Genomic DNA, 22,010 nt, shown 5'->3' with positions numbered 1-22,010 from the left:
CATAACCATAACCATAACCCTAACCAAACCAACACATCACAGTATCTCCACATGTCTGAGCGCGTCTGCCACGTCTGCCACACCTCCAGGCTACACCCACCCCATTCACAGCACATTGTCCCGAGCTGACCTGTTGTACAGAACTTGTAAGTCGCTTTGGATAAAAGCGTTCAGCTAAAAGACTAAATGTAAATGTCATAGCAACAGCCTGCTCGACATTGTTTGACACACATATGGACAAATCAGTTTTTTTATTCAGAATGGTTTTCTATTGGTTAGAAGAACCGGAACAGTGAATGTTGAAAACTGGGATTTGTGACACAGTAAACCTTGAACATCTTGCACCTGCTTGCATCAGCTGATCTAGTTAGCTGATCATATATAGGCATCCTTTGTCCTCACTGTTCCTATAATTTTTTGTTATTGACTGATGATTTTATTTAAATTATTTTATTTTATTTGGTTCACTGTTTTTCACTGCCACACGGCAAAGGGTTAACCCTTTCACTACCACACTGCAGAAGGTTAACCTTTTACTATCACACTACAGACGGTTAACCCATTTTTACACTTCTGCTTTATTTCCAAATTGAGAACACAGGTTAGCATAGAATAAGCTGAGCAAGGTGCCTGTTTGGTTAGCTAGCTCCTTAGCTAAGCATCTAGAGTAGTACATACATTAATATTTAGTAATGCATCATTGGTAAAACTCAATCTTTGCAACTTGAAAGAAAGCTTGCTGTATATTTTCCTACCTCACACACACACAGCAGTAGGATGCAGGGTTACAGCTCAGATAACCTCGTTCCCAGTTTGATCTCTGAGATAAAGCCTGGTAAAGAACTACGGCCGAAAGTGTCTATGGGGTAGAATTTCCGGTGTATGTACTTATGTACTTCCCCTGGAAGCTGCCTCCGAACGGACCAAACTTTTCCCGAATCCTGTTGGCAAACAAGCTAGAACGTCCCGGTCATGTAGTAAATTCTTCAGGCAAAGCCGTTGCAGTGGCTTAAACGAGGAAATATTGTGCACTTCACACGTTTCTATAATTGTTTTGTCAAAACCGGAACGCCTGTAGCCTGTACTTCCTGTACTTCCGTTTAGACATTTTAGGAGGCATATCTTCACCAGCCTTCAGCTCAGACTGCAGGCATTAAGCCGCCCCTGACATCTGAACATTCCAGAGGGGGGGTGTCTAAAACTGAAAACTTAAACGAATGGAATAGTATGTTTTTAAACTTTATTGTTTCATCGTTGGCAACAATTTTGTCTTTTACTTTTAATTACAGTTAACCTAATTTACTCTAATCTAACCTAAAGGATACATTAGGGGGGAAATAGGGACAGTGCAGATCAAGAAATATCAAGATGTTAGCTACTGTAGATATTACCGGCCCCTGGCAGCATAGAGGGCACTTTATCACATAGGGAAAGCCAAGTTTAGACCGTTGAAAGGGCAAAACACTGCATCACATTGTGTCCACTAACCAGTGTTGTAGTCGAGTCACTAAATCTCGAGTCCGAGTCGAGTCTCGAGTCCCCTGTGTCCGAGTCCATGTCCGAGTCACCAAAGAAGAGCCCAAGTCGAGTCCGAGTCGAGTCCCCACTACCCTAGTCCAAGTCCAAGTCATCAAGGTTGAGTCCACTCCACTCTGGCAGTCAAAGAGCTGACAAATAAAAAAGGTCTACATTAACTCTTTGAGCGCCACGCTCTTTCCCCATCTTTACTCAATGGCACCAGCGTTATTGACCATTTTAGCAATGTTTGCAGACCCATCGTGTGTTCTGTATTATAGCTGTGGAGACAATAGTATGGCTCATTTGACAGGCATTGTTCATAGTCCATCACTGACTAACAAGTTAATTTCTACATACTGTAGTTTGTGCACTATTACATGCTAAACATCGCCCCTTTCCAAAATAATCCAGTCTTTTTTCATAGATTGCGAGATATGACTCGTTATATGCATTATGCCCAAATCGTTCTGGTTGATCGCCTGAAACCCCAAATACTTCCAAATCAAAGGTATGTGCCATGTATGTGTCTTCACAAAATCATCAAGGGGGGGGGGCCTTTTAACTCAAAACTCTGGTCGTTACCAAAAGCATGGTTGAGGTCCGGCAAAATACGACACTGTGATCATTACAAAAACATGTTTCAGGTTCGGTAAAATAGACTATATTTATTACTATATAGAATATACCTTACCTTAGCCAGCAGGTATTCCAATAAGAATAATCCCCAGTGATCCCATCGCCATCACGATTACTCGTGTATATGTCTATACTCGCGTATACGGAAAATACGTTTGAGACGTTAAAATCTCCGAGCGAGGGTGCTCCAGTAGCACACCATGTTACCGCGCTGCGTCGCGGGACTCCGTGCTGCGTCACGGATCTGGTTGACTCCGAGTTCGATTCCCGGACTCGCCGTCATTTGCCGAATGTCTCCCCCTGCTCTCTCTCCCGTTTCACCCTACAACTGTCGGTCATGCTTGACCAGAAAAGCGATAAACGCTAAAAAATAAAGTAAAAAAAAAAAAAAAAAAAAAATATCCGAGCGATCGCTCTGTCGCTCTCCTCAGAAGGGGAGGAGTCCTTGCAGACCAAAAAAAAGATAAGGGTCCCCACACCAAACCATTCCAGTTCAAAAGGTAGGCGATACTGCCACCTGGCAGGATTAGATCGCCATTGCAATTGTAACGTAGGCGGATGAGCCAGGGAGGCCCACGGAGCTCCGGCTGAGTGGATAGAACGGGGATCAAAGGAAAAATATCAAAGGATCTAAAAACTAGATATTACGTTTTTGGCACTCAACGCTTGGTGGCGAAACACAAGATATTATATATTTTTGGCGCCCAATGAGTTAAACATAAATGACACAGCGGTCACCACCGAAATTAAACAATGTTACGGTATTAATATAGCCATCAATATCTTATGCCAAATGAGATAGGGCCTATTACAATTTTATTTAAAACATTTTTAATAACTATTTATCAATGAACAAGTCCAAGTCCTCGTCTACACCTTCCGAGTCCGAATGCAGTCAATGCTCGAGTCCAAGTCATCAGTGCTCAAGTTCAAATCGAGTCACAAGTCCTGAAAATCAGACCACAAACGTCTATAGGCCACCATGCGCGTGTCACGATGTCATATGACATAATATGCAACATATCTAAATGATATCAAGTAACAACAAACTCACTTCATAACAAAGGTAGATTTCACCTGCTAAATCCTTTTTATGAATGCAAATGTCATGGGCATTCCTTCAAATGTCTAATTTTTAAGGGCGGCCGGGTAGCGCAGCGGACTAAGCGCCTGTCTACCACCACAGAGACAGTGGGATCGAATCCAGCTGTGGTGCCTCCGGCTTGGGCGACCGTCCATACTAACACAATTGGCAGTGTTAGCGGGTGGGAAACCCGGTGAGGGTGGGTCCTGGTCGTTGTAAACAGCGACTCCTACAGTTCGGTCGGGGCGCCTGCACAGCGAGGGAATGATCTAAGAGAGGTAGTGTGACCTTCCACACGTTACACTGAGAGTCCGCGCTGCCAGGTGAAAAGAAGCGGTGGGCTGGGTACACATGTGTCGGAGGAAGCATGTGATAGTCTCCGCCCTCCTGGACCGACGGTAGGGGGTAGAGTGCGCAACGACCAGGAAGGGGATTGGGAATTGGCATAACGACTAACATTGGGATGGGAGAAAAACGGAAAAAGAAAGGGGAAAAAGATAATAAGAAAAAAAGTCTAACTTTGTTCCTTTATTATTCTGTATGTTCTCTTTCCAGGAACAAGGAACCTTTTGAAAATGCACCCAGACCGGCTGATAGACAGTAAACTGCATTTCATCCACCTCTTCATCGCTGTATCTCTGCTGGACTCCACCCGGGCTCTGCCCAGAACTGACCCGGCTGTGAACCCTGACCACCCCTTCCTCTTCATGTGGAATGCTCCAACAGAGCTGTGTGACAGCAGATTCGGCATCCCTCTCGACCTCTCCTACTTCCACTTCGTCAGCAGCACTCTGGAGACGCCGACAAAGCAGAGAATCTCCATCTTCTACTCCTATCGCTTTGGTGTCTTCCCCTACGTGGACGAAGATACCGGGGAGACGTATGATGATGGCCTGCCACAGCTGATCGACTTCGAAGAACACCATGAAGAGGCTGAGGCCGACATTCTGTACTACATCCCTGTGGACCGACCTGGACTCGCCATCCTTGACTTCGAGGAGTGGAGGCCACAGTGGAACCGCAATTGGGGCAGCAAAGACATCTATCGGCAGTTCTCGATCGAAACGGTCAAGATGAAGAACCGGACATTATCTGACGATGAGGCGGAAGACAGGGCGAAGATAGTGTTTGAACGAGCTGCAAAGAAATACTTCATTCGATCTCTTCGTATCGGGAAGAGACTGAGGCCTAAGAGACTTTGGGGGTATTATCTGTACCCAGAATGTTACAACTACGACTACAACCGAGACATGACCGACTACGATGGAGCTTGTCCTGAGCTCGAGAAAGAGAGGAATGCTAAGTTGCGGTGGCTTTGGAATGAGTCAACCGCGTTATTCCCATCGATCTATCTGGAGGTCATGCTCCAGGATTCCTACCAAGCTCGTTTATATGTCCGCCATCGCATACAGGAAGCCATGAGAGTGTCCATGCTGCCCAACAGTAGCTACGCTATCCCCGTCTACGCCTACATCCGCCCCGTCTATTCCCGGAGCGGAGAATCGTCTACACCCACAATTGTGTGGGATTTACCCTGTGAGGAGCAACGTCGAGCCCGCCTCTAGGACGCCTGAGGCTGGCTAGCTTTCTTCCATGCGGCACTGCATACCGGAGAATAGCTGTTGTTCGTCTGCGGATCAAGAGATTATTGCACTGTCTCCTGTACCTGGAGTCTCCTTATTCATCGTTGACCCAGACTTTCGTTACCGACAAATCCTCTCCCCTGCTGGCCTACAACCGGAGGGACCTTATTAGTATCTCCAGCTGCCCTACTAGTGTACCATACATAATTCTTAAGATACAGGTGGTATTAATTATCTCCTGCGTAATATGCTCATGGACTTACGCTCTTGACCTATTCATGCACATTCTTCGCCTTACAAGCGCAATTCTCAATCTTGATAAGTAAAGTAATGTAAGATAATCTTAGTGCTGCTAATAAATATTCTTCTAAACGAGTATTTGTGTGAAACCGTGTTATTGTGGATGTGTTCATCTCATATACCTGTGTACTGTATGGCCAGTAGTAATGTACATAAGACAGTAGTGGTTTAATGATACCATACTTATTAATACAGTCAGGGAATTGTACCCCTCAGTTACAATTGGTCCTTCGAGCCGGAGGGTAATTAGCGTAATATTAATATAATATTAATATTGACATGGCCAGCGATGAACACTCCACAAACGGTTCTCCTAAGCTAGATCGCCCGGAGCGCAGACGGCAGCCACCTCTTTACCTAGAGGACTACGCTGCCAGTCTACTACCTAGCTTTATAAAGAAGTTAAATACGGATAAAATAGATAAAGCGGATAGTCAAAGCATGTCAAACCCTACCGACCAGACGACCCTGCCAGTAGAGACCCCAGTGGGTTCTAACGTAACTGACCAAGCTCACGGGGGGGACCAGGAGGGACATGACATGACTATACCCTCAGACAACGTCAACGGGACAGTCCCCGGAGAGCTCCAGGATAAAGAAAGCGCTCCAGGGACAGAGCCCGACCCACGACCAGAAGAGACGCACACCCAGGAGATGGACCTCCTCGGAGCGCGACAGGAGAACAGATCTCCAACAAGCACTGCCAGAAGCCGATCACCTCCGCCTGTGTCTTCCCCCAGCGAAGCGGACAAGATGCTGGCGCAGGCACTCATCGCCACCCTGGCAGCCTCCACCGAACGCGATCGACTTCAAGCGCAACAGACGAGCGAGCGCGAACAAGCTGCAGACCAACGAGAGCGCCTTCACGCGCAACTCCAAGCGCAAGCCCTCAGTGAACACGAACATTCTGCAACCGAGCGAGAGCGCTTCCAGGCGCAACAAAGGAGTGAAGACGACCGCATAAGACTGGAGACCAGACGCCTTCAGACGGAAGAGAACATTGAAAGAAGCCGCGCCGATGCACAGTGCGCCGCCGCCAATGCACAGCGCGACGCCGCCTATGCCAGCGCCAATGCACAGCGCGACGCCGCCAATGCACAGCGCAACGCCGCAAATGCACAGCTCCACGCCGCCCATGCCAGCGCCAATGCACAGCGCGACGCCGCCAATGCCCAGCGCGAAGCAGTGCGCGACGCCGCCCATGCCCAGCGCGAGGCAGAGCGCGACCGGCTGCAGGCGCAGACGATGGACAAATTGATTGCCATGGCGACACCCCCTCTCTCCGCACGGAGCTCCCGGAGATCATCACGACAAGGGTCTAGGGCACATTCCCCTACCCGACCAAGCGACCCGGGACCCCGCCAACAGGAGGATCCTGTCCACGTCTCCGAACCCCAGTACAGCCCAGACGTCAGCCCCGAGGCACTGCGCTACAAACCCCCGACTCAACTCACGGGTGAGTTTGACGCACCGTCAGCACCGAGGAACAGCACCTGGGTACCCGGGCTTCGGTACCCACCAAGTACCAGCCCACGACGACACGTACGGGGAGACTCGCCCAGGAGGCCTCTCTCCCAACGCTCACCAATGTGCCAGCCATCCATGGCATCGTACCTTGGCACACCGACATTCCCGGATTTTACACGCGAGGACAGAGCACAGTACACGGAGCTACGGATGTGCTTAGAGACTATGCTGTCCGACGTCCCAGACGAGACGTACAAATATGCTATCCTACTCAAGCACCTGAAGGTGCCCAGAGCGCATAATATAGCGCTGGCATATTCCAACTCAAGTACCCCATACACCGCGGCTCTAGTAGCCCTTGACCAACGTTATGGACGCATATGGGACTACGTGATACAAGAGATAAGAGACATCGACCGTCTCCCCCCAGCCAGAGACAACAGAGCATTAGATGACCTCTCTATCAAGGTACAGTCCCTGGTAGGGATGCTGGGGTCCCAAAAGGAAAAAGGGATATACGAACTGTACGCTAACTCTAATGTAGAAAGGATATTAGAGAAGCTCCCTCCCGCCCGACAAGAGCGCTTCAGGCGGCAGAGAGACCACCGCGACCCCAACGGCCCAGAGGCATCCCTCCTAGACCTATCTGAGTTCCTCGCCAGGGAGGTCAGCAGCCTACGACTGGACACGTTCGTGTGGAGTGGACCAAGCCCAAGAGATGGACCTCGGGGATCGAATGATAACCGCCGGTCGGTGACCGTTATGCACCAAGTTGAATCAGTACCGCAGCACAAGAACCACAACACCCCCTCGACGAAAGAGGAGTGGAAGATTGAATGCCAGTACTGTGAAGGGGAACATCGGCTGTATCAATGCGACAAGTTCAAGAAGCTGACCACGGACGAAGTGAGTCAGTGGATAAAAGACCACCGCCGCTGCTTCCGCTGCGCGCGCAGCCATATGGCAGCTGAGTGCCATTTGAAGAAGAAGTGCGGCAGGTGCGGCGGCGCCCACTTGGAGGTCCTGCATGACATCAACAGGCGTCCGCCAGGACAACAAAGTGGGCCCGTCACGGTAATGTACCAGGCCGAGGCGGTGGCACCAGTACCAAAGATCCACCAGACCGCTCCCTGGTGTCCTGACTGCTGCAGCAGGCACTGGGAGTCACGGTGCTACTCGGACGACCGCGAGTCGGCACCACTCCAGAAGATCCAAAGCAACCGACTAACAGGAGTGCTCCACATTGACCAGCATAGCGGGACCCCCCGAGTGCTCATCAAAGTGGTCAGAGTGCTCCTGAGCTACGAGGACAAGGTCCTGGACACTTACGCCGTCCTGGACGATGGGTCTGAAAAGACTCTCCTCCTCGCTTCCGCCGCAGCCCAGTTGGGCCTGCGGGGTGCCAAAGGTACCATGACAATACGCACCATCAGAAGAGACCAGAAGACCATAAAGGGTGAAAGGGTCTCCTTCAAGATAGCAGCGGTGGACCAGCCCGAGAAGCAGTATAGTATTACCAACGTCTTCACCAGCCACGACATAGGCCTATCACAGTACACCTACCCCATCCCACAGCTTATGGCGAAGTATGTGCACCTACGTCAACTACCTATACCGCTTATCGACGGCGCCACACCGACCCTGCTCATCGGCTCCGACCACGCGGACCTCATTCTCCCAATTGAGGCGGCCCACATCGGACCCAAAGGATGCCCAGTCGTGGTTCAGACCCGACTGGGGTGGACGCTCCAGGGCCCCCTCTACGGACTTGACAGTCAACCCACGTCTACACGCTGCCTACACACAAAGGCGAGCGACACCGGCCACTCCCTCGTACAGCCCGTTGAGAGGCTATTGACATTAAGCGAGGGGCCTGTGGGAGAGCCGTGGGCACGGGAGGGAGTTCGCGCTCCAGACGTAGCTGACCTCGAACCCAGCACCCCAAGCGACTCCTTGATGGGGCGGCCGGAACCGGCCCCTCCTCAGACGGGGTACAGAGCAAACAAGAGAAACAGACGGAGGAGGTGGAGGAACAGCCAAGCACAGATCAAAGCAGTCTCAGGCCCGCTTCCTCCTAACCCCCTTACCATCCCTTCCAGCCCGTCAGAAGCGGGTCAAGGACGGGGACAACTTAAAAGTGGACACAGTCGTCGTGGTCATAGACCAGTCACTACCCCGAGCTGCGTGGCCGGCCGGCCGCGTAAGCAAAGTGATCACTGGTGCCGACGGAAAGGTCAGAGCGGCAGAAGTGCTCGTCCAGGGGCGGACATACACCCGACCGGTGGCGAGGCTGATAGAGTTGCCACGGCTCCCCGACTCGCTTAATGACGACCATGACCCACTGACTTTGTGAATTGCCCTACTCCTCACAACGGACATTGAGTAGTGGACAGTGCGGTTAATCTGTCTCTGCTTATCTAATTAGGTGCGGACTAATTAGGAGGCGGCTGTTACGAAGGATCAGATTAAACCGAATATATATATTTATTACTTGAGATATATTGTATAGTATTTGTATATCGTCTGATATCCCTTGTATATTCTTTGTACATATACACGGAATATCCCTTTACCTAGTACAGACCATAATATTTCGTTCTCCTATTGGACAGCGATCCCCTAGGCGCCAGGGCCATACCCCCAATGTCTAGTTCAAAGTCAGCGCTAAGACATGTCTGGACATGCCCGGCTCTGCGCAAGAATACGAGACAGAAATAAGGCTGGTACTAGATTGTTCACCTTACGTATAAATATGTCGCAGGTGGATACAGCAGTATTGTTAACCAATAAGTTGAAGCCTCACACCACGATACAACGTGCTGTGAAGTGGGCCCGTTTTGCCCCGAAATAGAGCCTTGAGACCGCGTGCGAATTGATAGCTGAAGTGTCAGAGTTTAACGCTGTATCGTCGAGTTCGACCTATTCTATTATTAAGTAATAGTCTATTATGTATAGTGTATCGTGCGGCTACCGTTCTACAGTGACCAGCATTACCAACGCTTCCTCGCACCGAGCTAGTGTGCTTATCCAGGCTGGGCGGCTTAACCTGGTGCCGTCATCCGAGGAGCCCTAGACGAGAACCGTGTGGATATGTACACTGGATAACCTACACCGGCGACTACAGAGCCCTTTTCGGCTGGATTATATTTGCTTTGGTCCTGTAGCTGATGGAGCGGAGAATCGTCTACACCCACAATTGTGTGGGATTTACCCTGTGAGGAGCAACGTCGAGCCCGCCTCTAGGACGCCTGAGGCTGGCTAGCTTTCTTCCATGCGGCACTGCATACCGGAGAATAGCTGTTGTTCGTCTGCGGATCAAGAGATTATTGCACTGTCTCCTGTACCTGGAGTCTCCTTATTCATCGTTGACCCAGACTTTCGTTACCGACAAATCCTCTCCCCTGCTGGCCTACAACCGGAGGGACCTTATTAGTATCTCCAGCTGCCCTACTAGTGTACCATAAATAATTCTTAAGATACAGGTGGTATTAATTATCTCCTGCGTAATATGCTCATGGACTTACGCTCTTGACCTATTCATGCACATTCTTCGCCTTACAAGCGCAATTCTCAATCTTGATAAGTAAAGTAATGTAAGATAATCTTAGTGCTGCTAATAAATATTCTTCTAAATGAGTATTTGTGTGAAACCGTGTTATTGTGGATGTGTTCATCTCATATACCTGTGTACTGTATGGCCAGTAGTAATGTACATAAGACAGTAGTGGTTTAATGATACCATACTTATTAATACAGTCAGGGAATTGTACCCCTCAGTTACACAATTGTTAAGGGGATGCAGACCAGAGAAAGACTTTCGTCTTGTTTACATCAGGGTCCCCCATTTTCAATTCATCGTAACATATATGACATACATGACATACAGATAGACAGTACTGCTACATCTATACATTTATGACATACCAGATTTGCAAATACAGTACTGTTTGTGATACAAAAAGAGTCCAGAAAAAAAAGTATATACATTTGACGTAGAAACTGTACATTCGAGGAGGTTGGGTAGGTGGGGGGGGGGGTGGGGGGGACTGTACATTGGAGGTGATTGGGTGGGGGGGGGGGGGGGGTTGGATAGGAGTGGGGGGGGGGGGGCTGGGTAGGAGTGGGGGGAGGTTGGGTAGGAGGGGCAAAACTGTACATTGGAATATTGACAAAACCATACTTGGTAATTTACTGTACATTGGAGGGGGTTGTGTTAGGACATTTACAGGGGCCAGTTTCGAATTGCAGTCTCCCGTAGGTGTTTTTTTAGAGTGTTTTTGAATGTGGGTAGGGATTCACATTCCTTTACAGCTTTGGGTAGGGCGTTCCACATTGATGTGGCATAATTGCGAAACGTGTTTAGTCCCTTGTTTGAGCTGAATCTGGGTTTAACATGATTTGTGGAGCTCCCTCTGGTGTTGTGATCGTGGTATTCACTGACCTTTGGGAAGTATTTTGACATGTACATGGGGTGGGAGTTCCAAAGGGTGGGGGCAGCCACACTAAAAGCCCTGTCCCTGAAGGTCCGCAACCTGGCTTGTGAGATGGTAAGTGAGCCATGAGGAGGTCGTTAGTGATCTTGATTAGGGCAGTCTCTGTGCTGTGATTTGCTCTAAAACCGGATTGAAGGGGCTCATAGAGCTCATGTGTTGGTGGAGTTGGGCGGCAACTGCTCTTTGGAAGATCTTACTGAGGAAAGGAAGGTTGGAGATCGACCAGTAGTTGTTGAGTTCATCCGGGTCCAAACCTTGCTTTTTCTCTGGATGGGGGTGACAGCAGCCATTTTGAGACTGGAGGGGACAGTGCCAGACGCGAAGGAGGTGTTAATAATGTTAGCCATGCTGGGGGACAGAACAGGGAGGCATGCCTTGATGAGGGTTGTGGGAAGGAGGTTGAGGGAACAGGTGGAGGCTCTCTGGTTGGGCCTCCAGGCTTTATGACAACGGGTGTTGGAGGTGAGGAGGAGGAGGGGGAGGGAGGCTGAAGCTGACTGTAGATGGTGTCCACTTTGGCCTGGAAAAAGTCCTGGAACTTGGAGCATAGGTCAGAGGCTTCAGTAAGGGGGGGAGGGCGCAAGGGGGCGGAGCAGCCGGTCAATGGTCCGGAGTAGCTGGCTGACAGTCCGGAGGTCTAACCTCAAGCTCAGGGGGGGCCGTGCCTTTGCTGCTGCAGCCCCTGCACTCTGGAACAGCATCCCCACCTCCAGTAGGCTCCTCGCCCCCTCGATAGATGCCTTCAAATATAGGTTCAAAACCCCCTTCTAACTACTGACTCATGCCCTGTTTTCCTGTGTGCTTGCCTGTGTGCCCTCCCATACAACGGAGTGTGATTGTTGTCAATATGTATCTATGTATCTACCCTCTGTACAGCACTTTGGTTGACACGTCTCATGTCTTAGGCGCAATAGTCTATAGTAGAATAGTCTTAATGTGCTATATAAATTAATATGATTGATTGATTGATTGATGGTGGAGAACAGCATTCTGTGGTTGTGTTGATGGTTGGTGATGAGGTTGGCATAGTATGATGTTTTGGTCCGGGTTAGAGCTTCTTTATAAGACTGTATGTGGTCGTTGTAGGCCTCACGTTGAACAACGAGACCAGATTTCCTGTAGTGCAGAGCCTCTCGAGTTGTCTACCGTGGGTTTTCATGGTGCAGAGTTCGGGGGAGAACCAGGGTGCAGGATGCGTGAAGGAAACTGAGCGTGTTTTGAGCGGGGCCAGGGAGTTGAAACTAGTGGCTAGAGCCTTGTTGTCGTGGGAAACCAGGTTATTGACGGTGGGCGGTCGGGGGAGGTGTGGGACAGGATCATGTTCCCCAGTTCAGATATACTGATGTTTTTTGTTTTTGATGTTTTGCATGTGAGAGGGGGCTGTGCCTCTGGTGCATTATATACCAAGTCCACTGGGTTGTGTGTTGGGCCTTGTACGTGTTAAAACAGTCCAGGAGAGCAAGGAAGTCAGCAGCAAAGGAGCCGTTACAGGTGTCGACGTGGATGGTGACAGTGAGCACTGCAGTAAAGTGGATGTTGAAAATGAACTTTCCTGAAAAGAGTTCTTGTTAAATTACAAAAAAATTATTTTGAATTGAATATGTGGTGGTTATGATCAGGGCTGAAGTTGAATAAGAGATGTATGAAAGAAAAAGTGGAAAATTATTTCAACATAATATTTTTATGGCGTTTTTGAAGAGGACAATTTAATCCCCTAATGGTAAGAGTGAGTATTTCTTTCAATGACATTACAAAAAAACAAAAAAATCCATCAAAATCAGTGTTGTACTGGGCAGCTCCTAGTGGTCAACAGTGTCAGACTGTGGTTGTACTGGGCAGCTCCTAGTGGTCAACAGTGTCAGACTGTGGTTGTACTGGGCAGCTCCTAGTGGTCAACAGTGTCAGACTGTGGTTGTACTGGGCAGCTCCTAGTGGTCAACAGTGTCAGTGGTTGTACTGGGCAGCTACTAGTGGTCAACAGTGGTCACACTGTGGTTGTACTAGGCAGCTCCTAGTGGTCAACAGTGTCAGACTGTGGTTGTACTGGGCAGCTCCTAGTGGTCAACAGTGTCAGACTGTGGTTGTACTGGGCAGCTCCTAGTGGTCAACAGTGTCAAGACTGTGGTTGTACTGGGCAGCTCCTAGTGGTCAACAGTGTCAGTGGTTGTACTGGGCAGCTACTAGTGGTCAACAGTGGTCACACTGTGGTTGTACTGGGCAGCTCCTAGTGGTCAACAGTGTCAGACTGTGGTTGTACTGGGCAGCTACTAGTGGTCAACAGTGGTCACACTGTGGTTGTACTGGGCAGCTCCTAGTGGTCAACAGTGGTCACACTGTGGTTGTACTGGGCAGCTCCTAGTGGTCAACAGTGTCAGTGGTTGTACTGGGCAGCTCCTAGTGGTCAACAGTGTCAGACCGTGGTTGTACTGGGCAGCTCCTAGTGGTCAACAGTGGTCACACTGTGGTTGTACTCGGCAGCTCCTAGTGGTCAACAGTGTCAGACTGTGGTTGTACTGGGCAGCTCCTAGTGGTCAACAGTGGTCAGTCTGTGGTTGTACTGGGCAGCTCCTAGTGGTCAACAGTGTCAGACTGTGGTTGTACTGGGCAGCTCCTAGTGGTCAACGGTGTCAGACTGTGGTTGTACTGGGCAGCTCCTAGTGGTCAACAGTGTCAGACTGTGGTTGTACTGGGCAGCTCCTAGTGGTCAACAGTGTCAGACTGTGGTTGTACTGGGCAGCTCCTAGTGGTCAACAGTGTCAGACTGTGGTTGTACTCGGCAGCTCCTAGTGGTCAACAGTGTCAGACTGTGGTTGTACTGGGCAGCTCCTAGTGGTCAACAGTGTCAGACTGTGGTAGTACTGGGCAGCTCCTAGTGGTCAACGGTGTCAGACAGTGGTTGTACTGGGCAGCTCCTAGTGGTCAACAGTGTCAGACTGTGGTTGTACTCGGCAGCTCCTAGTGGTCAACAGTGGTCAGACGGTGGTTGTACTGGGCAGCTCCTAGTGGTCAACAGTGTCAGACTGTGGTTGTACTGGACAGCTCCTAGTGGTCAACAGTGTGAGACTGTGGTTGTACTGGGCAGCTCCTAGTGGTCAGACTGTGGTTGTACTGAGCAGCTCCTAGTGGTCAACAGTGTCAGACTGTGGTTGTACTGGGCAGCTCCTAGTGGTCAACAGTGTCAGACTGTGGTTGTACTGGGCAGCTCCTAGTGGTCAACAGTGTCAGACTGTGGTTGTACTGGGCAGCTCCTAGTGGTCAACAGTGTCAGTCTGTGGTTGTACTGGGCAGCTCCTAGTGGTCAACAGTGTCAGACTGTGGTTGTACTGGGCAGCTCCTAGTGGTCAACAGTGTCAGACTGTGGTTGTACTGGGCAGCTCCTAGTGGTCAACAGTGTCAGACTGTGGTTGTACTGGACAGCTCCTAGTGGTCAACAGTGTGAGACTGTGGTTGTACTGGGCAGCTCCTAGTGGTCAACAGTGGTCACACTGTGGTTGTACTGGGCAGCTCCTAGTGGTCACCAGTGTCAGCCTGTGGTTGTACTGGGCAGCAGCTCCTAGTGGTCAACAGTGTCAGACTGTGGTTGTACTGGGCAGCTCCTAGTGGTCAACAGTGGTCACACTGTGGTTGTACTGGGCAGCTCCTAGTGGTCAACAGTGTCACACTGTGGTTGTACTGGGCAGCTCCTAGTGGTCAACAGTGTCAGACTGTGGTTGTACCTAGCAGCTCCTAGTGGTCAACAGTGTCAGACTGTGGTTGTACTGGACAGCTCCTAGTGGTCAACAGTGTCAGACTGTGGTTGTACTGGGCAGCTCCTAGTGGTCAACAGTGGTCACACTGTGGTTGTACTGGGCAGCTCCTAGTGGTCAACAGTGTCACACTGTGGTTGTACTGGGCAGCTCCTAGTGGCCAACAGTGTCAGACTGTGGTTGTACTGGGCAGCTCCTAGTGGTCAACAGTGTCAGACTGTGGTTGTACCTAGCAGCTCCTAGTGGTCAACAGTGTCAGACTGTGGTTGTACTGGACAGCTCCTAGTGGTCAACAGTGTCAGACTGTGGTTGTACTGGGCAGCTTCTAGTGGTCAACAGTGTCAGACTGTGGTTGTACTGGGCAGCTCGTAGTGGTCAACAGTGGTCAGACTGTGGTTGTACTGGACATCAGCTCCCAGGTGTGAATGTGTGGAAGTGTGTCCAGAGTGTGAAGCAGGGTGTTGCTGAAAAGGAGCAGACAGACACCCAGAACCCACCCTGTGGGTAAATACAATAAAGGATATTCTTGCGTAACTGTGAACAGTGCCACTATATATAATATTCATATTCATTGTTTGGTTTCATTTGGTCTCTGGCTGCTTCCTCTGCATCTAAACGCACCGTCCTCTCGCCGCCTCCCTGCCTCCCATCCCCCGGGGGGCGATACGTCACAGATACTACACGCCGACGCCATGAAACCCACAGACATCACGTTATATCTTTACATTAACATGCTCCTCCGACTCACCCACCCTGCGCGCACGCGGTACAAAGGCCATCCGAAGAAATACTTTCATCCACTTAGAAAGTAGCCCGACTCCAGTCGCGTAAAACTGTTCTCCTATTGGGTCAATGGTCCGGTCGATGGTCTCCAACTACACACCCTCAAGACCCCTCCGCCCGTCTGGTCGTCTCAGACCCACTCCTTCTACCACGAGCTCCGGGAGGGTCATCAAGGAGAAGCCACCTATTCTCAGTCCTTGCTCCACAATGGTGGAACGGACTTCCCACCACAGTCAGGACAGCAGCCGAAAACACGACAGCGATCTTTCGCCATCGACTAAAAAAACACACTTCTTCAATCAATATCTGAAATAAAAGAAATAATAATAATAACAACTCTAACCTTCTTACTGTCCTCCTTGAAAGTAGCAATAGTCAGTTAAATGAGTACACTGGTAAAAGTAAAAGCCCTCCATTCAAGTTCTACTTAAGTAAATGTAGAGAAGTGTTTGCTATTGCGTGTACTTAAGTATCTAAAGTAAAAGTACACATTCTACATGACGTTTGTGTATCCATAGGTTGTGTTAAAGTGGTATGTGGTCCAGTGGTGTAAAAAAAATATAACCATATATTATATATATATGGCCAAAAACACCAGCGTCCTTCATCGTTAACCAATCACATGTTTGGGAGTCTGTGGAAGACCTGTGTTGCTCTGGGAGTCTGTGGAAGACCTGTGTTGCTCTGGGAGTCTGTGGAAGACCTGTGTTGCTCTGGGAGTCTGTGGAAGACCTGTGTTGCTCTGGGAGTCTGTGGAAGACCTGTGTTGCTCTGGGAGTCTGTGGAAGACCTGTGTTGCTCTGGGAGTCTGTGGAAGACCTGTGTTGCTCTGGGTGTCTGTGGAAGACCTGTGTTGCTCTGGGAGTCTGTGGAAGACCTGTGTTGCTCTGGGAGTCTGTGGAAGACCTGTGTTGCTCTGGGAGTCTGTGGAAGACCTGTGTTGCTCTGGGAGTCTGTGGAAGACCTGTGTTGCTCTGGGAGTCTGTGGAAGACCTGTGTTGCTCTGGGTGTCTGTGGAAGACCTGTGTTGCTCTGGGAGTCTGTGGAAGACCTGTGTTGCTCTGGGAGTCTGTGGAAGACCTGTGTTGCTCTGTGAGTCTGTGGAAGACCTGTGTTGCTCTGGGAGTCTGTGGAAGACCTGTGTTGCTCTGGGAGTCTGTGGAAGACCTGTGTTGCTCTGGGAGTCTGTGGAAGACCTGTGTTGCTCTGGGAGTCTGTTGAAGACCTGTGTTGCTCTGGGTGTCTGTGGAAGACCTGTGTTGCTCTGGGAGTCTGTGGAAGACCTGTGTTGCTCTGGGAGTCTGTGGAAGACCTGTGTTGCTCTGGGAGTCTGTGGAAGACCTGTGTTGCTCTGGGAGTCTGTGGAAGACCTGTGTTGCTCTGGGAGTCTGTGGAAGACCTGTGTTGCTCTGGGTGTCTGTGGAAGACCTGTGTTGCTCTGGGAGTCTGTGGAAGACCTGTGTTGCTCTGGGTGTCTGTGGAAGACCTGTGTTGCTCTGGGAGTCTGTGGAAGACCTGTGTTGCTCTGTGAGTCTGTGGAAGACCTGTGTTGCTCTGGGAGTCTGTGGAAGACCTGTGTTGCTCTGGGAGTCTGTGGAAGACCTGTGTTGCTCTGGGAGTCTGTGGAAGACCTGTGTTGCTCTGGGAGTCTGTTGAAGACCTGTGTTGCTCTGGGTGTCTGTGGAAGACCTGTGTTGCTCTGGGAGTCTGTGGAAGACCTGTGTTGCTCTGGGAGTCTGTGGAAGACCTGTGTTGCTCTGGGAGTCTGTGGAAGACCTGTGTTGCTCTGGGAGTCTGTGGAAGACCTGTGTTGCTCTGGGAGTCTGTGGAAGACCTGTGTTGCTCTGGGAGTCTGTGGAAGACCTGTGTTGCTCTGGGAGTCTGTGGAAGACCTGTGTTGCTCTGGGAGTCTGTGGAAGACCTGTGTTGCTCTGGGAGTCTGTGGAAGACCTGTGTTGCTCTGGGAGTCTGTGGAAGACCTGTGTTGCTGGCGTTGGCTTCAACAGTGATGCAGAGCTCCGCTCTATTGCTGCCGGCAGGTGGACTCACTCACGCTCATCTCCAAGAAGCTGCCTCATGCAGCTCTAACTGGATATGGAGCTTTTGCAAAACATGAAAGACAGCATCCAATACTGCACAGTGACTTTATAATACATTATAAAGGCAGTGGTGGAAAGTAACTAAGTATTTGTACTCAAGTTGTGTACCAGTTTCGACTTACTTGTACTTCATGTGAGTATTTTCATTTTAGGGAACTTTATACTTTTTTACTCCATTACATTTCAAGGGAAATGTTGTACGTTTTACTCCACTACATGTATCTGAATCCATCAGTTACTAGCTATTTTGAAGAAAAATATGTTTGCATAGAAAACGCAATATAAAATAAAAAATGTATGAAGATGATATACTTTTTCACATTTGAAGCATGTTAACTTCAACGGGATGTAATCAGTGCAGCGTAACTGGACCACATACCACTCTTAGGGTCATATTTCTCCGTGAAACATGCTGGGAGTGCGCCGGCAGAGCTGGCTTGAAGCGCATCTTGTAGATGACAGAAATAAATCTACAGCCATGCCGCGGTTTTGCACATATTATAGCATATTTGAATAACTTTATTGTATATTAATTATATATATAGCTATTGCCTGACACCACAGTTCGCCCTTTGCTTTTTATTAGCTTTTTAGTAGTGTATTCGTGTAGTTATTATTATTAGTTTTGTCGCGAATCTCAATGGTCTGTGGGAGACAGCCAGACAGGCAGGCAGCTCCGGTGTCAGGTTACAAACAGAGTGGTAGATGAATGGCTGTGATTGGTTGTCTGAAAATGAGCTCCAGCGCATCGCTCTGAAAGTTCAGAAAGTTTAAACTTTCGGCCGCACAAAAAAGCTGAGAAAAGAAGCCGACGGCAGCGCACTTCCTAGAGGCGGCCGCATGCGCTCCCTCCCCATTGGAATACATTGAAAACAGATGCGTGCGGTCAGAAATATGCGCCAAGTGGACGCGGGCCCTAACTGGACCACATACCACTTTAACATAACCTTTAATCAGTGCAGCGTAACTGGACAACATACCACATTAACATAACCTTTAATCAGTGCAGCATAACTGGATCACACACCACTTTAACATAACCTTTAATCAGTGCAGCGTAACTGGACCACATACCACTTTAACATAACCTTTAATCAGTGCAGCGTAACTGGACCACATACCACTTTAACATCACCTTTAATCAGTGCAGCGTAACTGGACCACATACCACTTTAACATAACCTTTAATCAGTGCAGCGTAACTGGACCACATACCACTTTAACATCACCTTTAATAAGTGCAGCGTAACTGGACCACATACCACTTTAACATCACCTTTAATCAGAGCAGCATAACTGGACCACATACCACATTAACATAACCTTTAATCAGAGCAGCATAACTGGACCACATACCACTTTGACATAACCTTTAATCAGTGCAGCATAACTGGATCACACACCACTTTAACATAACATTTAATCAGAGCAGCATCACTGGACCACATACCACTTTAGCATAACCTTTACCCAGAGCAGCATAACTGGACCACATACCACTTTAACATGACCTTTAATCAGAGCAGCATAACTGGACCACATACCACTTTAACATCACCTTTAATCAGAGCAGCATAACTGGACCACATACCACTTTAACATAACCTTTAATCAGAGCAGCATAACTGGACCACATACCACTTTAACATAACCTTTAATCAGAGCAGCATCACTGGACCACAGACCACTTTAACATAACCTTTAATCGGAGCAGCATAACTGGACCACATACCACTTTAACATAACCTTTAATCAGAGCAGCATCACTGGACCACATACCACTTTAACATAACCTTTAATCAGAGCAGCATCACTGGACCACATACCACTTTAACACAACCTTTAATCAGAGCAGCATAACTGGACCACAGACCACTTTAACATAACCTTTAATCAGAGCAGCATCACTGGACCACATACCACTTTAACATAACATTTAATCAGAGCAGCATAACTGGACCACAGACCACTTTAACATAACCTTTAATCAGAGCAGCATAACTGGACCACATACCACTTTAACATAACCTTTAATCAGAGCAGCATCACTGGACCCCAGACCACTTTAACATCACCTTTAGAGGCCACGGTTTGAGGGTTGAACGCTCCCAAGCACTAGTTTTGCCAACTTCGGCAGTATTATCCTAATCAGCCTGTTGATGTTTATATATATATACTGTATATGTATTGGGGTGCAATATACATTTATTGAACAGTGCAAAGAAAGTGAATGGGAGGCATAAAAACAAACAATACCCTGAGACGGAAACATTGTCCCTGCGGCCAGTGTGGCCCAACATCTGCTCCACAACAACCATTGGCTCTTGTTAGGCGTGTTCGTCCCGTGTCAACACACGCTAAGAGAGTTCATTAGTCATTCAGAACCAGACGACAGTAGGAGAGGACACGCATGGCCAGAGAGTCGACTCCGGAACAAAGTGTTCTTTTCTTGAGCCCCTTCTGGCACCAGACACAACCCATTGCTGTAAACACACAGAGACGGACAATAGATAGCGTCATAGCGGACGTCATGTGTATAATTCTGTTAGTGCTCCCGTTCTAAAACCGCTCTAACATTTTGAAACGCACAATGCTTACGTTTGAACCCTCTCATCCACTCACTCCCTGAAACAGCCTGTTCTCACACAACCCCACTCTTTTCATGCCACTTTAACTTGTGCCCCCTTCCCCCCCACCGCCCACCGCCTGTCCACAGTTCAACTGCACCAAGGTGAAGTCCTTCCTGGGCCAACGACTGGGCCAGTACATCACCAACGTCACCCGCGCCGCCGAGGTCTGCAGCGACTTCCTGTGCCAGAGCAACGGGCGCTGCGTCCGCCGGAACGCCCGCGCCCAGCACTACCTGCACCTGAGCGCCGACAGCTACCGCATCCAGCCGGCGGGGGACGGCGACTTCGCGGTCAGCGGCTGGCACTCACAGCACGAGCTCCGGCTGCTGGCGGAGAGGTTCCGCTGCCACTGCTACGAGGGGCACGAGGGGGAGAAGTGCGACAGCCTGAACAGGGTGGTGGAAGACGAGGAGGAGGAGGAGGAGAAGGAGGTGGTGGTGGTGGTGGTGGAGGAGAAGTGGGACGACCAGGAGGAGGACTGGAAGAACGACGAGGAGTGGAACGAGGTGGGGAGCGGGGGGGCCACGGTGCCGCCCGGCGACGGACTTCACTTGATGCCGCTGTTGCTGCTGCTCATGTTGAACCTGTCGGTTGTCAGGATAGTGGCGTGATGACGACGGTACTTTACATAACGTGGAGGACTGGCGGTAGAAGAGGCAGAGCTTCGAGTCACTTTTCTGGGTAATACTGTGTGAAAACCACCAGTAAACTGAATTCACATACTGTAGTTCTATGATATTGGGACAGTTTGTGTGTATTTATGAACACAACAAGGCCTCTCTCAGATCCCCATAATCAATATGTTCCTGGAAAAGCATGCAGGCTGCTGTCCCAGTATCCACACAATCTGTGTCCCGTTCGTTCTCACGGGAATAAGATAAGAGTCGTGGCTCTGTTTCATGCTTTGGGACTTGAACTTGAACTTGTTCAGGTACACAGATCCAGTTAAAGGTGCACTATGTTTGGGGAGAGTTTGATTGACATTTGAAGAGCCCACAATTAGTTTACAAATTGTATATATTTACTATACAAAAGCTATGTCATTTGTAGAATAATAAATTTTTTATTGCATGATGAATCCTACCATTAAAGACAACAACAGTGAAACAGTAACCTTTCAGTAGCGTCAGGCACTGTTTCAGGGACCAAACAGTTTGTTTATTCAGTTATGACATCTTCTTTTTCACGTCTCACAGTTTCAAATGTCTCTCTCCAAACAACACGATGCACCTTTAACTCATTGTGTGCCATACCCGAGATAAGTCGGGTTATCTCGCCATGCGTTGAGTGCCAAAACCCAAGATTTTCTCGGGTTTTGATCCTTTGATATTTTCCTTTGATCCCCGTTCTATACGGTCAGCCGGAGCCCTCTAGGTGTCCCTGATTCATCTGCCTACGTTGGAATTGCAATGACGATCGGGGTAAGACTACCCCCCCCCCCCCTTGATGATTTTGTGAAGGCACATATGTACATGGTATATATACCTTTGATTTGGGAGTATTTGGGGATTCAGGCGATCAACCAGAACGATTTGAGCTTATTGCATATAACGTGTCATATCTCGTGGAAATATATATGGAAAAAGACTGGATTCTTTTGGAAAGGGGCGATGTTTTGCGTGTAGCGTGTAACAAACTACAGTGTGTAGAAATTAACTGATTAGTCAGTAA

The 22,010-nt window shown here is 49.1% G+C and overlaps 1 protein-coding gene across 1 annotated transcript in view; it reads left to right on the top strand.

Annotated features, from left to right (window-relative positions):
* Positions 1-3,813: 3,813 nt before the first annotated feature.
* LOC311244782 (hyaluronidase-4-like) overlaps positions 3,814-22,010 on the top strand; it is a gene marked incomplete at both ends in the record, with an annotated part of 55,422 nt that continues 37,225 nt past the window's right edge. The window contains 2 exons of the mRNA XM_084334469.1: positions 3,814-4,758; positions 20,426-20,734. Of these exons, the coding sequence (XP_084190595.1) occupies positions 3,814-4,758; positions 20,426-20,734 (1,254 nt within the window). The remainder of the gene's footprint in view (positions 4,759-20,425; positions 20,735-22,010) is intronic.

This window comes from Notolepis coatsorum (genome assembly GCF_963971535.1).
Source record: "Notolepis coatsorum genome assembly, chromosome: 18".
Classification (NCBI taxonomy): Eukaryota; Metazoa; Chordata; class Actinopteri; order Aulopiformes; family Paralepididae; genus Notolepis; species Notolepis coatsorum.
The sequence above is the reverse complement of the archived record's forward strand: the minus strand, read 5'-3'. Positions and strand labels throughout refer to the sequence as shown.